General features: G+C 41.4%; 1 protein-coding gene across 7 annotated transcripts in view; it reads left to right on the top strand.

Annotated features, from left to right (window-relative positions):
* The first annotated feature begins 5,899 nt into the window (after positions 1–5,899).
* Cdadc1 (cytidine and dCMP deaminase domain containing 1) overlaps positions 5,900–16,724 on the top strand; it is a 53,617-nt gene continuing 42,792 nt past the window's right edge. For 5 of the 7 annotated variants that reach the window (XM_060391101.1, XM_060391100.1, XM_021664504.2 and 2 more), the window contains exons 1-4: positions 5,902–6,124; positions 6,845–6,942; positions 11,816–11,890; positions 14,503–14,680. In XM_060391101.1, the coding sequence (XP_060247084.1) occupies positions 6,043–6,124; positions 6,845–6,942; positions 11,816–11,890; positions 14,503–14,680 (433 nt within the window). In that variant the 5' untranslated portion in view covers positions 5,902–6,042. Of the gene's footprint in view, positions 6,125–6,844; positions 6,943–11,815; positions 11,891–14,502; positions 14,681–16,724 lie in introns of all 7 variants that reach the window. The other 2 variants (XM_060391099.1, XM_021664501.2) reach the window with 2 other exon arrangements.

Below are 16,724 nucleotides of genomic sequence, written 5' to 3'. Positions count from 1 at the left end.
ACTAATCAAGGACCTCAGACATCTTTGAGAGTGAGTTTTAAAAAAAGTAAACAAGTGAAAGTAAAACAAACCAACATGTTTATTACAATGATACTCGCATATAAAAGACAACTCATGCCACTTTTTACTGACTTTCTATTCACTTTGTATCCCAGCTGTAGCCCCCTCCCTCATTCCCTCCTAATCCTGCCCTCCCTCCCTCATCTCCAAGTCCACTGATAGGGGAGGTCCTCCTCCCCTTCCATCTGACCCTAGCTTATCAGGTCTCATCAGGACTGGCTGGATTGTCTTTCTCTGTGGCCTGGTAAGGCTGCTCCCCACTCAGGGGGAGATGATCAAAGAGCCAGCCCACAAATTCATGTCAGAGACAGTCCCTGTTACCCTTACTAGGACACTACCCTCACTTGGACACTGAACTGCCATGGGCTACATCTGTGTAGGAGTCCCAGGTGTTCTAGGTTATCTCCATGCATGGCCCTTGGTTGGAGTATCAGTCTCACAAAAGACCCCTGTGTCCAGATTTCTTGGTTCTGTTGCTCTCCTTGTGGAGCTCCTGTCCCCTCCAGGTCTTTCTATCTCCCCCTTCTTTCATAAGATTCCCTGCACTCTGCCCAAAGTTTGGCTATGAGTCTCAGCATCTGCTTTGATACCCTGATGGGTATAGTCTTTTAGAGGCCCTCTGTGGTAGGCTCCTGTCCTGTTCTGTGTTTTCTCCCTCTTTCAGTGTCCATCCCGTTTGCCTTTCTGAGTGAGGATTGAGCATCTTATCCAGGGTCTTCCTACTTGCTTAGCTTCGTTACTGACTTTTTGTAATTTAAACTTTTAAGCTGTTATTCATTCTATAGATTAAATGAATTCCTGAAGAATACTGACTTAGTCTAACAAAATTGCCAATATCACAAAAGAACTGCCAGCAGTTATTCATCCAATCCCTTCCTTGCCCTACAAGTGAAAAACAGTATCCCTAATTCATTTCCAGCTATGCTCACAGCCCAGGTTCTACTTTGTTATGTCCAGTGATGCTTCATTGTCAGTTAAGTCTACCTTTGACCAAGGCAATATATGGATATGCAAAAGCCAATTTATGCATCCAATTGGCTCATAAAGGAAGTAAAGTACTGCCTGCTTATTTATGCTACAAAAACCACCAAAGTATTTCATTCCCCCCTCCCCTCGCCAGGAAAAGGTGTTAGAGCTCCCACTCATGACAGGCACCTTGATTCCAGAATCCCTCATAGGGCTCTCTACCTGGTGCACCTCCTGACATCCCTGAGGACTTGCCTTTGGTAAGGAGCGGATGTTTTGCCATCCCCATTCTTCAGCCATTTTTAGAGGAACACCCCTCACAAAAACAAATAAGCAAAAGCATGGGGAGCCTTAGAAATGTCACCTTGGGAACCAAAAGAATTGTGACCTGAGCGACTTTAATATCTGCCACTGTAATCACTTTTCAAAATACGATTGCAGGAATGTGTCCCTTGGTGTTTCACCGTCCACAAAGGTGATCAAACATCACATATTTCAACATGTGAAGTGCAGCCAGAGCTCCACTAAAAACCTCTAATTTACGGTAATAAAGGTATAGAACCAAGCAAGCAACACTTGTTTGGCGTGCCTTTAACCGCTACCCAGAGAAGCAAGTGCTCAATGAGTGCACAAAGAAAACAGTGACAGTAGAGACAAAGATGGAGAAGTTTCTCAAAAGGAACCAGTGCTGGCATGGACACAGCACTTGTAGAGGGTCTAAAAGACTGAGCGTCCTTGGTACCATATGGAGAAAATGACAGTTTACATGACTGACTGAGTTCCGATGGTGTCCTCATCGAACAGTAAGGGAGCTTAGCATTTAAGTTTGAACTTATTAATGTTATTCAACTTTCTCAGGAAGACTTCCACATAGACCTCATTTACATACCATAATGTTATCCATGCTGCAGCAAAGTACAGAACACTGTCCATTTTTAAAGGACAAATAGCATTCCATTGTGCAAGGAAATCACATTTGCTTTATCCCTTCATATGCTGATGGACATCGATTTCAAATCCGTAAGTTTTCATAAATGTCTTCTATTCTCTAGGTATAACATCTGTGGGAGACTAAAGATAACGCGAGTTCTTATGTTGCAGGGTGAAATGGTATATGCATGTTAATTTGATCTTGTTATTTTTCATGTTGTTAAATTTTGTTTATTTTCTTTTTGGTGTTTCTATTTGTTGAGAGGTGGTTTTAAGTCTTCTACCATAATTGTGGATTTTTCAGTTTCTCTTTTCAGTTAGACTTTTTGTTGGTTCATTTAACTTACCTAGTAGCACGTTTTACATTTTATGTGTATACATTTAGAAATTTCACTTTTGTCATACTCACTGACCTTTATTTCCCTTTGTCTTTTGTGTGTACAGGTGTTTTAACTGCATGCATGTCTGTGCACGTGTGTGTAGTGCCTGTGGAGGCCAGAAGAGGGTGATAGATCCTTTGGGACTGGAGTTATGGACAGTTCCGAACTGATATATGGATGGTGGGAACCGAATTTAGTTCCTCTGTGAGAGCAGACTGTCCTCTCTAAACCACTGAGCCATCTTTTTTTTTCTTTTTGCAGGAACCTAGCATTCCAGACTCTAAGAAAAACTCAGGGAGTCATAGCTGTTTCCTGCTGAGGAGGGTCTTCGTTGAAAAGGGTAGTTGTGTCTGTTAAAAGGGGGGCTGTGTGTCCTGTGAAGAAGATTGTCCTCTGGACACTTAGGAGTTTAAGCTATGATAATGGATCATGTGATTGTTGTTCTGCATTTCTGAAGATTTTTGAAAAGTAATTGTTAGAAAAGCCCATAACCAGATTTGGTTACAGAGTAAAACTGAGAAATTGCTCTTGGGGTGGGATGGGGTGGGATAGGGTAGGGTGAGGTGGGCCGAGGCAGGAGAGGATTGGAGCTGGGAGAGACAAAGTGGGCCTGTGAGAGGAGGTGGGCATAGAGTTGATTCAAGGTGATAGAAACTAGTTCCTTTGTCAGGAGTGCTGAACCGTGATGAGCCAGCAGAAGCAAGGGGAGTTACAGAACATCAGAGGAAGGGAACAGGAGGAAATAGAGGACTAAGGTAAAGAACTGTATCTGTGGGGAAGAAAGGGATGAAACTTGCAGCCTGTTTCTCCATGTCCCCTGAACAGTCTTTTTTTGCAAACAAATGGAGCTGTTATAGGGGGAACTATTGGGAGAACTCACATGAAACATTTTTATTTGGCCATAGATTGAAGGTCAGTAAGTAAAACGTACGTAAAAGAAATGAGCAGGAGGATAGTAAGGAGGAATGAAGGGTAGGAGCCAGTGGGAGGGAACCAGAAGCCCCCACACAGGAGAAGGCTTAGGGTTGAATTTTTGTCTGGCCCACGTCTCCAGGGACCCAGCTCAAACCTGTCAGGATTTGTTGGTACATAAGTTTCATCATTCTCGGAGGAGGGCACAAATTTTTTTTATTTTATTTTGGTTTTATTTTATTTTGTCCTACACAGCTGGATCTAGTGAGGCCTACACATACACAAAAACCTACAACTGGAATGAAAAGCAGCAGGCTTCTCCCACCCTTGTTTTGTAAGAAGGCTACCATGCAACTTACTCTAGTGAAACTGTGCCCCATCCAATGGAACTACTTGAGCCTGGGGATGTCTTGCCACTCAAGTGCATTGTAAATTTAACCCATTTTACTCAGGCAGTAATTTTTTATAACCAGTTTTTTTAAGATATACCTGATTTTGACTATTATTTTACATTAAATAAACTTTAAGTTTACTTTAAACTTGTTTTGAGTTACTTGCTCCAGGCTTAATTTTGACAATATATTCAGAAGGCTATATAACGAGCTATATAAATTGTTCTCTTTCTCCAATCTTGTCTCTGTAAGTGAACTATGTTTGTACTTAGCATGACATACCATTACACTTGGTTACCTTAATTATCTTTAATAATTTACAGTTAGTAACTTACTGTAAGGATTTTATAATTTTATACCTTAGTTAAGTTTGAGCCTCAAAAATTATATTTTGAAGTAAAGATCCTTTAAAATAAATTTTAAACCACAAATACAGTCCACAAGAGACCAGGTTTATTTTACAAAAAAAAAAAAAAAACAAAGCAAGAGTTTTTTATGACTCAGTTTCTCCAAACAGATAAAGCTTAACAAAGTTAGCAAAGACATAAGTGATCAGACACACATCTTTAAGTCATTGATCAGACATACATCTTAAGTTTTTGTTAACCTGAACAGACCATCATAACCTTAAGAATTTATAAACTATACTCATCAAACACATGCTGTTCCTAAGTACTATATTCCATAAGCCTTGTTCATGGTTTTGTCCTCATCTGCTATTTTTTACTCTCAGAACAAAAATCAATCCGAATCCAAAATCCCAATCCAAAACATCCAAGGATGTTGCCTCCTTATTGTAGGAAAAATAAAATAAAATAAACCAAACCTCATTTATTAGACAAATGAGGCTTGGTGTTGCCTCATTTGTCTAATAAAAAAGGAGATAATAAGCAGAGGGTTTAGTAGACCTGTGAGTTCTATGGGTGCCACAGTAGTTCATTAGTAGCATGTGGTCTCTGAAGAAACTCTTGCATTTGCTGAGACATATGCAAATATATAGAGAAGTATATTTTCTATTATTTTTTGTTAACTATAGCAAGTAACTAGATATATTCCAAATGTTCCTGTGTTCAAATAAGTATATATCATCAAATAGCACAAAGAAGTAAAAATCACTTAACTATGGCTACAGCATCAATACCAAAGATTCCCACTTGAGTCCTTTACTAATGATGTACTCCCTTAACGTTCAGCTTTTGCCTTCCTGACCAGAAAGAAGTTTCTGTGGTTTGCTATTTGTATTTCATGTTAAGGTATCAAATGAGTTGGTGATGGAAACAGGCCTCTGAGTCACTGGGGAGGGAATATCTAATTTCTGTTTTTAATGTGCATGTGTGTGCTGTGTATGATTGTATGCTACAAGTGTGCAGTGTCCCCAGAGGCCAGAAGAGTTATCAGATCCCTTGAAGCTGGAGTTAGCTATGGGTTGTGGTGAACCACCAGCTGTAGGTGCTGGGAACCAAACTCAGGTCCTCTGGAAGAGTAGAGAGTGCCCTTAAATGCTGGGCCATCTCTCAGACCCCTGGAGGCTTCATTTTAAGTCATGCCTGGGACACTTTAAAAAAAAAATCACTGGGGGCTGGAGAGATGGTTCATTGTGTAAGTGCTTTAGATATAAGCTTGAGGGGTTCCTGTGGAATCCCTGAAACGCACACAAAAAAGCCGGCCTAGGTGAAGCTACACAAGCCTATAATCACGACAGTGGGAAATCTGAGACAAGAGGATGGGTCTCTAGAGATTGCTGGCCAGTCTAGGCAATTAGTGGCTCCAGGTCCAGTGAGAGACCCTGTCTCAAACTAACCAACAGATGGAGGGCCAGAGGAAGACAGCCGCTGTACGGTATGCATGCTCGCGCGCGCGCGCGCACACACACTCGTTAAACACTCATAAGAGCCGATAACTCAGATTTTCCGGGATCCGCTGGCTACTCTATTTGACCCTCCCAGTTCTCATTATAAGGGCTTGGTAAGAAGCAGAACCTAATCCCCTGAGATCCGCCCACCTCGGATGGCCGGGTTCCGACTGCCCTTCTTCCTCCCTCGTCCGCTCCGCTTCCACGTTCGCCCCTCTCTGCCCAAGTCCTCCATCCTAGTCCCACCCCAGGCTGTGCACTTGCGGTTCCCGACCAAGAAAATTTCAAGCCCCTACTTTCTGCAAAACAACCACTGGACACAGACAAACCTACACGGCTGCACGAGGCTGATGACTCAAGCGCCTCCACCTCAGTGCTCCGGGCTCTGACGTACACCAGGCGCCGGAAGCGAGGGGTCATTCTTGGACGTCATCTTGCTGCGCGGAACGAACGGTTGTTGACAGGCCGCAGAGGCGGCTAGAAGGGAGCAGCGGGATCCTATCATGCCTAACTGGGCGAGCTGTCCTGGGCCGAGGCCTCTGGGCTGGGGATGAAAGAAGCGGATCAGATGCAGAATCTGGAGGGCTCCGGGGCCGGGCGGTCAGTGGGTACGCAGACGGGCAGCATGACGGGTGAGTGCGGGGCCTTGCTTCCCGCTCGTCTTCCCTCCCGCCCTGCCCCTAGCTGGCGCCCGGGCTGCCCTGTGTCTCCCTCCCTCTCGATACCCTACAGGCACTGTGTCTCCCTCCTTCCCCTCTGTCTCCCGCCGAATACCCTGTCTTTCCCAGCGCCTCTTGCCAGGCCTTCGGCTCCCTGTTCTCCTTGACAGTCGCGTTTCCCAGGCTATGCTGCCCAGACTCCACAGGTCGCGTCCTGCCCTGTATTCCCGATGGCAGGACCCAGACTCAGTATCACGGAGCTAAAGAGCCTGAAATTGTGCTTTTGCTTTGATTTCCAAATAACCCGCACGTGATGCTTCCCTCAAGTTTCAACTTATGATTGAAGATCAGGCTCGTACTAACTATTGCCCCTTTAACAATGCCCTGTTCCAGCGGGGGTAGGGTTGGGGACCTTGCTTCCACGACCAGTCAGAGTTGAGGACTTGCCTCATTCCCCCCCCCCCCCCCGAGCTTCTGTGTCAGTTGTATTATTTTACCTGTGGGGTAAGCTGGAGAAAAAAGGAGCCAACTTTGGAAAGAGCCACCCAAGGTCACTGAAAGTGAGGTTGCTAATGAAGCTACAGATTCGGATTCTCCTACTCGCCAAGCCATTTGTATCTCACTAGTGGCTTTGAGCTTAGCTCCCATGATACTGCTACTGAAATTCTGAAACGCTTGCCTTCTCTTTTGTAGGTCAAATGCCAAGGCTTTCTAAAGTCAACCTTTTCACCCTGCTCAGTCTCTGGATGGAGCTCTTCCCCGGAGTAGAAGCCCAAGGGCAAAAATCTCAGGTATAACTTGTTTCTGTAGACAGTGTTTACCCTTGGAAAAGCTGTAGTCTTAAGTTTTATTTCATAGTAGCCATCATAGTAAAATCCAGCAGGTTAGACTTGAGAAATAGCTTCACAGCGTGTTTTGTTATTCATAGTAAAATCCAGCAGGTTAGACTTGAGAAATAGCTTCACAGCATGTTTTGTTATGCTCATAACCCACAGAATAATAGCTCATGTTTTCATGATGAAAAGTTACTCCTGGTGTATTCCGTGATTATCAGATATTAATAGTTTCCTTTAGAGACATTTAACAGCTTAACATGTGCATTGTAACAGTCAGGTTTGTTAGTAATTAAATACGAAATTTGAAAAACCATTTAGCTTTATTATCCACATTCGATCTCATTGTAATTCTATTTATACACTTATAAATTGAGTTCTTTTTGATACACAAGTTCTTTTAATTAGTGAAGTGTAATGTATAACTTTCCATTATGAAACTTCCTCATTCTGATAAAGAAAACTGAGATAAGGCATTCTGATTAAAATACTTCCATGTAAGTTTTAGAGTTGCAGCACTTCATTAGAAACAAGGGTTGATTGAACTTCTAGACTTTTTAAACAAAGGGTTCTCTTCTGCCTCCTCACCTGAGATTTTTGGCATTCATCTGACAGACACCATGTAAGTTTTGTTTGTTTAAGTGAAATACGTTGGTTTTGTTTTAAATATTTTTTTTCAAAAACCTGTTTGGGAATCTGATTCATTCCTGTATCAGTTTAAGGCTTTTAAATTAAAATCTAACTAGACATAGAAATAATTACAAGGGGCATCAAAATAAATCCTTCTTTTCTGAAAGCCAGCCAACTTGAAAAGAGGCTTGACCTAGGAAAGTTTACTACTTCTCTCTCCTGAGCCCTCCCTGTCACAGTTCACTGTGTTACTGTCTTCCCAGCTGCACTTACATATTTCCCACTATCATAACTGTCAAGCCACAGTGACAGGCTTTATTTCTTAGCTGTAAGCCCTGGGACCCAAGGCACCAGACTGAGGAACCCTCAAAGTTACTCTAGCATTGTGTGCTAGTTTGAGAACTTGATTATAATTTTTAACATTGTTCTGTATGGAAAATGTATTTTAAATACTAGACAACATGAATCATTATCATTATCACCTGTTTGTCATCTACTGTCAGAAAAGTGTATGTGGATATTAATTTCATTAGTTTAGTTTGGGTATCATGGCTGCTGCAGAGAAGCAAAACAGTGATAGAGTTGGGGAGGAACAGAATGAAAGGAAGCACATGGTGCTCTGTTTTCATCTTTTTTTTTTTTAATTGAAACTGAAGATAATCCAGTAAACCCGCAACATTCAGACTACATATGCTTTCAGGAGGGTTCTCTTTGTTCTAGTTAATATACTTAAATAATTTTTCAAATTTTCTAGCCTCCTTTCTTATATAAACCAGGACTACATGCCTAGTCATGGCACTGTCCATAGTAGACTGGGCCCTCTTATATCAATCAAGAAAATACTCTAAAGGCATGCACACAAGCCAATGTGATAGACACAATTCTTTAATTGAGGTTCCCTCTTCCCAGGTGTCTCCAGTTGTTTCAGGTTGACAAAAACTAACTACACAAACTGATAGAAGCTCCAAGATTCAGTTTGACATGTAGCTGCTTAAAGTATTTCTGTGAGTTACCCAACATATTACTATGAGTATATTTTCATTATTGTAAAATGAAGAAAAATCCTTTCTACCACCTAGAGACTGTTGACATTTCTATTTTGTCCTTTTTCTTTTTTCTTTTACTTAGTTGAGATATTTAATTCTGGATCTTTTTTTTTTTACTAAATATAAAATACATATGCTGTGGTGTTATTTGTGTGCATGGGAGCAGCAACTTGGCCTAGGGTTTTAAGAACAGCCAGTGGTTCATAACCAGCTTGCCTGGGTTCACATTCCAATTCAAGCTCTTGCTACTTTGTGTAACTTTGAATAAATTACTTTAGTTTCTATGTCAGCTTCCATTTTAGTACAGTGGGAAATCCCTAGTACATATAATAGGTTTTGTTTTGAGGTCCTGGCAATTGAACAAGAGCCTTGAGCATCAAGATAAGTGCTCCAGACCCTGAGCACACTCCTAGCCCACCATGTGGGATTCTTATAAGCCATGAATGCATTGAAGTCATAATGGTCCTAGTGCCTCGCACTGTTTTAGACTGTTTTAATTATGATTTTGGTAAGTTGTATAGTGCTCTATTATATTGATGACTTTCATTTTTTATTTATTAATATTTTGTATTAATTACAGTTTATTCAGTTTGTATCCCAGCTGTAGCCCCCTCTCTCATTCCCTCCCAATCCCACCCTCCCTCCCTCATCTCCCATTATCCTTTCCAAGTCCGCTGATGGGGGAGGTCTTCCTCCCTTCCATCTGACCCTAGCCTATCAGGTCTCATTAAGATTGCCTGCATTGTCTTCCTCTGGGTCCTGGCAAGGCTGCTCCTTGCCAGGGGTGTTCAAAGAGCCAACCACTGAGTTCATGTCAGAGACAGTCGCTGTTCTCATTACCAGGGAACCCACTTGGATACTGAGCTGCCATGAGCTACATCTGAGAAGGGGTTCTAGGTAATATCCATGAATGGTCTCAGAAAAGACCCCAGGGCCCAGATATTTTGGTTCTGTTGTTCTCCTTGTGGAGCTCCTGTCCTCTCCTGGGATGACTGTTTTCATTGTCACTTTTGCAAGATTTAATATTTAATATGTTTGTGAATGTGACTGGTGTCTGAGTTCTCCTGTGCTATCAAATGCTTACATTGTTCCGCAATAAAAACAATTTTAAAGTGTCTAATCAATGATTGAAAAAATTGTCTATGAGAGTTATGATAAGGCTGTGGGCAATTAGTAAAGAGTTTTAAAATAGAAGTCGGAAACCATCAATATGGCTGACATTTCTGAAGACTTTTCTTTCCTACTGGTTCATTATGTGACTCTTTAAAAGTAGACATCCCTTGCTTTTCTCTAGACGCCCGAAGTACCTCTCTCACTCAGTTCTGCTTAGTATGAAGTTTGTTACCTTCTTTTGTGGTGTATGGCCTTCCTGGGCTTTTCTAGAACTGAAGCAGTGTAGCGTTAAAGTGATGACAGTGATTTGACTTACCTAGGAATAGCTCTGTGACCATGATTGAATTGTTTTAATTTGTTCCCATCACAATTTTCCTCATTTGTACTATGGAAGTAATAGCTTTTATAGAAATAATTAAATGAAAAACTCAAACCTTTTCAAAAACTTTCATTAAGCTACAATGAATGGATGAATCAATTAGAAAGAAAATTATTTTGAAATGTCAACTATCTTCTTGGTACTTCTATTCCACACTTTTTAACACCCCACCCCCAAGCATAGACACTTAGGAGACATTTGATACCTCTTAAAAACTCATTTCTATAATTAGCATTACTGCAATCACCCTCACTCTTCACCAACCCCATCGTGTCTGGTATCTCTTGCGCTGCTTGAACAGAGATCTCATTCCCAGCCTGTAGGGGTTTATAGCCTATTCTTTGGAAGTTGTTCCATTTCTGAGAGACAGCATTTGTTTTGTAAGGGTAAACTCAGCATTCACCAACATTGCCGTTCTTACTTTAAAACTGCCACAGTTTGTTTCAGCTACTTTGGGTCTTACAGGTTTCTATAACACCACCTCATCATTCTCTTGCCTGTATTCAAAAGTCCTAAGGTCTGTGAGGGTTGCTTCCAGAGCAACTAGCTAGGCCAGTGGCTGGCATCGAACAAAGGGTCTGTAAGCACTTACCGAACTAATGGTTAAAGAGCCAAGCTCTGTTACATTCATTCATTCATTCATTTAATTTTTGTGTGGATGGGTGTTTTGTCTGCATGTATGCTTGTGTACCACATGCTTACCTGGAACCCGTGGAGGACAGAAGAGGGCATCAGATCCCCTGAATTGGAGTTACAGATAGTTGTGAGCTGCCATGTAGATGCTGGGAATCAAACCTGGGTCTTCTGGAAAATAAGCCAGTGTTCTTAATTAGTGAAGCATCTTTTCAGACCCTAGCATCCATTTTAAAACTTCTATTTTGCTTCAAGTTTAGAGAAGACATCCCTATATTTTTATTACTGCCATAAAATTATCATAAAGTTGACGACTAAAACAAAAATTTTATTACCATACAGTTTCGGAGGTCAGAAGTCCAAAACAAGCAGGGCTGATTTTTTCCTGAAGGCTCTAGGAGAAAGTATATTCTTTGCCCTCTTTTAGCTTTGGAGAATGCCTGCATTATTTGGGTTGTTGGGCTTTTCTGATTTCAAAGCCCTTTGATGGCCTGTTGATTCTTCCTCATGTTGTATCTCTCTGACTCCCCTGCTGCCCTCATTTGCTTACAGTGGCTCCTGGGTAACATTGGGCCCACTGGATCATCAGTATGTTGTTTTATTTCAAGACAGATGGTGCATATCTTTACACCCACCTGTAAAATTAACCCCTTTTAACCATATAATAGCATAGCTGGAGAGACAGGGTCAAAGAAGTCCCTGTGGACACCACTATTCAGCCTACCATAATCCATATGTAATGCCTTTGATTCATAATTCTTTTATCTTCTGGACTCTATTTAGTCCTTCACCACCTTTGGACTTTTCTATTGCTTAGAACTGTCCTAACTCTGTGACTTCAAAATACAGTTTCAAGCTTATAAAGGCCTTCCTTGCTAGCTTAGATGTAGCCTGAGTCTACCCAAACAAAGTGAGACATTAATACAGAGCTTCATAAGGGGGAAAATGATCCAGAGGGATCCAGCCCTTAAATACTTACACATAGAAATTCATCATATTCATCATTTTCTCTCAATCTGATTCTTATTAGAAAAATGAAGAGGAAAACCGTGGTCCCTTAGGAGATAATGAAGAATTGGCCAGAGTATCTACTGACAAAAAACAGGTGAATTGTTGTGATTTAAAAAAAAAAGATTTATAAGTTCATAATAACAAAGCAAAAGGAATGGGATTAAATTCTGCACAAGACCTCCATGTTCAAAGGAGTTTCTCAGATTTCTCCATAAAGGCCTCTTGTGTATTGACAAGTCTGTGTGTCTTTCCTGTTTGAAAACTTCCAGTGGAAGTACTCTGTAATGTTCTTTATTTTAATTTTCGAGTGTAACTTCTAATCAGATGTGTTGAGCAGTACCCCTGCAGGTTCTTTCACATATGTGTATCTTGGTTCTTATGGCAAGAATGCAAAGCCTGGTTGCTCTTTATCTGGGTCATTTCTGAAAAGTTGAGGGTTGAGGTAATATCTCCCTTGGGGACAAACACCAGATTGGTTCATTGTTTGCATTGAAACACTAGGATCCTAACCGTGATGTTCCTCTCCTAATATCATAGCCCACTGTGTTTCCAAACTACCATTGGGTCCCAGCTGCGTTCCTCCCTGTGGGGTGGAGCGTGTGGACCACCACAGACATGCTTCTTACCCTTGAGATGCCCTGGCCCACGAGCCAGGAACTTCATGTCTGAATCACTGGCAGTCAGACCAAAAGACAGATTTCGTCCTCTGTCATTCTGCCTGGGATTTCCTTGTCACCCTTAGCTTTAGTTTCCAGAGATGGTTGTTATCATATGCAGAGCACAACATGCGTGTGTAGTTTGAGAAGAGTTGTTATTTTGATGCCTGTATTTGATAAGTTTCCTGATTAGTGAGTGAAGGAGCCTCTTCACTGTCTGATGTGATTTAGAAATAATTTGCCTTAGAATGCTTAGATGCTTTCAGCATAAGAGAAGCACAAGGGAAAATTTTAGCAGATCACCTCAGGAAACACACTGACTGAATGAAGCATATGCAAAAGGTCCTGTTCTATCATGGTTTACTATAAAACTGACTAAAATTACATAGAAACTTGCTGAGATGTGTGTGAAGTGAAACAAAGCCAGGGTCCAGAACAACAGTTCCCAGAAAGTCAGTGTGCTGGGGCTGCAGTGAGTAGAAGTCTCAGGTGGAGTACAATTTGGGCTTCCTGTTTTGTTTGTTTGTTTGTTTGTTTAAATTTGGGGTGAAAAAACTACATGTCAAACTAGATATTTATGAAAAACTCCATCGTAAACTAGATATTTTGTCCTTATTTGGAAGGGAAATGAATAGTGGGGATTTTCAGGAGGGAGCGGAGTAAATTTTGATTTTTCGAGACAGGGTTTCTCTGTGCAGCCCTGGCTATCCTGGACTTGCTTTGTAGACCAGGCTGGCCTTGAACTCAGAGTTTTACCTGCCTTTGCCTTTATGTGCTGGGATTAAAGGCATATGCCACCATGTTTAGCTATTTTTATGTTGTTTTAAAAGGACTCAAAAAAGTGATAAAGTTGGCCTGAAGATTATTCTAAAAAGAGGTTGATAATGTACTTCCTGTATCTTGAGTGTTAGAGACAGCTGTTTGTTTCTGGTTTATTTCTGTCTGCTGACAGTGGGAAGTCAGTGTCATTCAGCTGGGTTGCAGCCACTCCACTGGCCAGTTTTAACAGCACCAGCTCTGGTACCTAGATCCTTGGATAAAGCGTTTTTCCTTGGTTGCTTTCTAAAATGAACAGTTTTGCAAACAGACTTGTTAGAAGGAGAAAATAACATACACTTGGTATTCGAGGGCTGCACAATTCTAGAATACTTTGGGATAAAGAGGGGAAAGGTTACACAGTGTAGATTTGGAATCAAACTCATGATGTTTTAGTTTGAGCTTCTGCCTTAGTATCCATGCTATCTATTCAGCCTAAGAACTGCAAGTTAGGCCAGGTGGTAGTGGTGCATGCCTTTAGTACCAGTACTCAAGAAGCAGAGGCAGGTGAATCTGTGAGTTTGAGGACAGCCTGTTTTACAGTGTGAGTTCCAGGACAGGCAGGACTACATAGAGAAACACTGTCTTGAAAAACTAAAGAAGGAAGAGAAGGAGGTGGAGGAGGAAGAGGCGGTGGAGGAGGAGGAAGAAGAAGAGGAAGAAGATGATGACGATGATGAGGACCAGAAGCAAGTTAAGGCTGTCCTGTGCTATATAATGCAATCTCAACCTCAAAAAAAAAAAAATGTAATTTTAGAACTGAGATTGTGTCTGCTTTAGTTTGCCATTATTATCTGTGGATCCTTCAGAATTATGTTTAAAACCCATTTTTTTTCCAGTTTTCTTATTTTTCTTTTATACCTTATTTTTCTTAATACCATTTTGAAGCTTATAATTAAGTAGTCCTAGCCTGTATGGTATAATAAATAAGTCCACTGACTTGGATTTTGGCCTTTATCAGGTTAAAGTGAATTGAAATTTCACTAGAACAAAGTAATAATAGTTACATATGTAACTGATTAGTTAATAGAGCCTTAGTTTTGAAAGTTTCTCATCTAAAATCAATATGAAGCTCTTAGGAATTCTTTGTGTACCTAAGTAGAAATCCATTTTTTATGCAGACTTTTTAGGTAAGAACTAAGCATAGCTTTCATCTCATTAGAAAACCAAATGTTACTCATAAAAGCATGTAAGATGTTATAATTAATAATTTATTATTTTATGTCTTAATTAGGTGAAGAAAACTGGTCTTGTGGTGGTGAAAAACATGAAAATCATTGGTCTTCACTGTTCTAGTGAAGACTTGCATACTGGGCAAATTGCTCTTATTAAACATGGGTCCAGGCTGAAAAACTGTGATCTTTACTTTTCAAGAAAACCATGTTCTGCTTGTTTGAAAATGATAGTAAATGGTGAGTACAGATAAGGTGTTGCTGGGCATTTAGCTTCTTTTATCTGAGAGAAGATGAGGGAACACATCTCCTAAAAACACAGATAATGTGGGAGTGGAAACACCTGTTTGAAGACCATTTAACACGTCATAAGAGGGAGTGTCTGAAAGCAAGAATTCTGGATGAGCCTTGCCCTCTAATCTGCTAAATATCTCTTGGTAAATTACAGGTTGATGCCATTTTATAAAGGAATGCCAAACTTTCAGTGGCTTGAGACTGTGTATCACCCTTTCAGTCACAGGTGCTGCTGAGCAGCAGATTGTTTTGTCCACGTGGTTGGTTTATAGGATGAGGCATTGGTCTTCCCCTGCTCTCATCATCCTAAGGCCTCACTTGAGTCCTCTGTCCAGAGAATGCATATCTACTTAAAAATCCTGCTTGGGAAGGTTGGCTGGGCTTTGTAGCTCAGTGTTGGAGTGCTTGCCTAGCATGGATGAGACTCTGTTTTTTTCCAGCATCACAGAAGAAATAAAAAACCATGACTTGGAAGTCACATACATTCTTTCTGTTGGTTTCCATTGTGGGAGCTGTAGGCTCTGGCTGGGCAGCTGTCTTCCTGACCTAGTTTCTTTTCTGTTTCTGTGATAAACACCATGACCAAAAACAGCTTGGAGAAGAAAGGGCTTAATTGGCTTACAAGACCAGATCAAAGTTGATCATGAAGGGAATTCAGGGCAAGAACTTGGTCCAGGGGCTGCTTACTGCCTCGCTCTCCATGGCTTGTTCTGCTTGCTTTCTTACATGACCTAGGCCCAGGGCTGGCACCATCACAGTGTCCTGGGCCCTTACACACCAATCATAATCAAGAAAATGTCCCACAGAAATAACCTACAGGACAGTCAGATGGAGGCGGTTCTTCAATTTCTTGAGATTCTTTCTTCCCCAAATATGTGTGAGTTTGTATTGAGTTGAAAAGAACTAACTAGCACACTCCCAAAGGTTACTATAAACCTTAGAAGAGTACACAAAATTTTACTATGTAGACACCTAACTGTTCTAATTCTGCTTTGTAGATAGGCAAATATGCAGATGATGGTATCATTTTAAACAATGTATCTTACACATGGGTACCTGGTAACTGTAGAAGAAAGAAGACAACAAATAGACAACCTTTCTCTCAGGGGTTGCTTGGTATCAGATGAGTGACACAGGCTCGAAGTGATGCAGGAGGTGTCAGTGATCCTGCAGGATGCTGTGTTTTGAAGGCTGCAGCACAAGCTGGATCTTCATGGCTGTACTAGTTACTGTTTGTTTCTGTGATTAACTACCATGATCAAAAGCAACTTATGGACAAGCTTATTTTGGCTTGTGGGACCATTGATGGTGAGGGAAGCACAGCAGCAGGCAGGCGTAGTGGCAGGTAGCTAAGAACTGGAAGTGCAGTAATTCTGCCTAAGCCCACCTCAGTGAGTTAGTTCCTCCAGCAAGACTGTACCTTGTAAATATTCCATAGCCTCCCAAAACGGTGCCACCAGCCAGGCTAAGGGCTCAAATATGTGAGCTGAAAGGAGACATGTCCCATTAAAACCACCACAGTGGGTTGGCTGTAGAGCAGGGGTCCTCATGGAGGCATGCAGCAAGCTTCAGCATTTGATTCGGAAAGGTCATCTTGCAGACTGGTGTCAGATGGAGTGTGTCAATCTGTCTGTCGCAGCTTCTGTGGAGAGCTTGGGAAGACTGGTAGCCCTTGGTTTTGTCTTACGGAACAAAACACGTAAGAAACAAGAAAAGTCAGCTGTTCCATTAGCCCTTGGCTGAACACACGTCATCTTAGTGGTCTGCTTGTATGAGAGCTGGTTATAAAGTAATTCCTACAAATCACAGTGGGACAGTTGCCTTAAGGACCATGTAAGGGATTGAGTTTGGAGTGAACTGACCTGCTTTCCTCATGTGTCCTAGTTCGGTTTTCTATTGCTGTTCTATTGCTTATGAGCCCTTCCTGTTCTTGTAGGGAACCCAAGGCCAGTTCCAGCACCCAAGTTAGGTGGCTCACACCTGCCTGTAA

The sequence above is a fragment of the Meriones unguiculatus genome, chromosome 9, assembly GCF_030254825.1.
Source record: "Meriones unguiculatus strain TT.TT164.6M chromosome 9, Bangor_MerUng_6.1, whole genome shotgun sequence".
Lineage (NCBI taxonomy): Eukaryota > Metazoa > Chordata > Mammalia > Rodentia > Muridae > Meriones > Meriones unguiculatus.
This window is presented reverse-complemented; position numbering and strand designations above follow the sequence as displayed.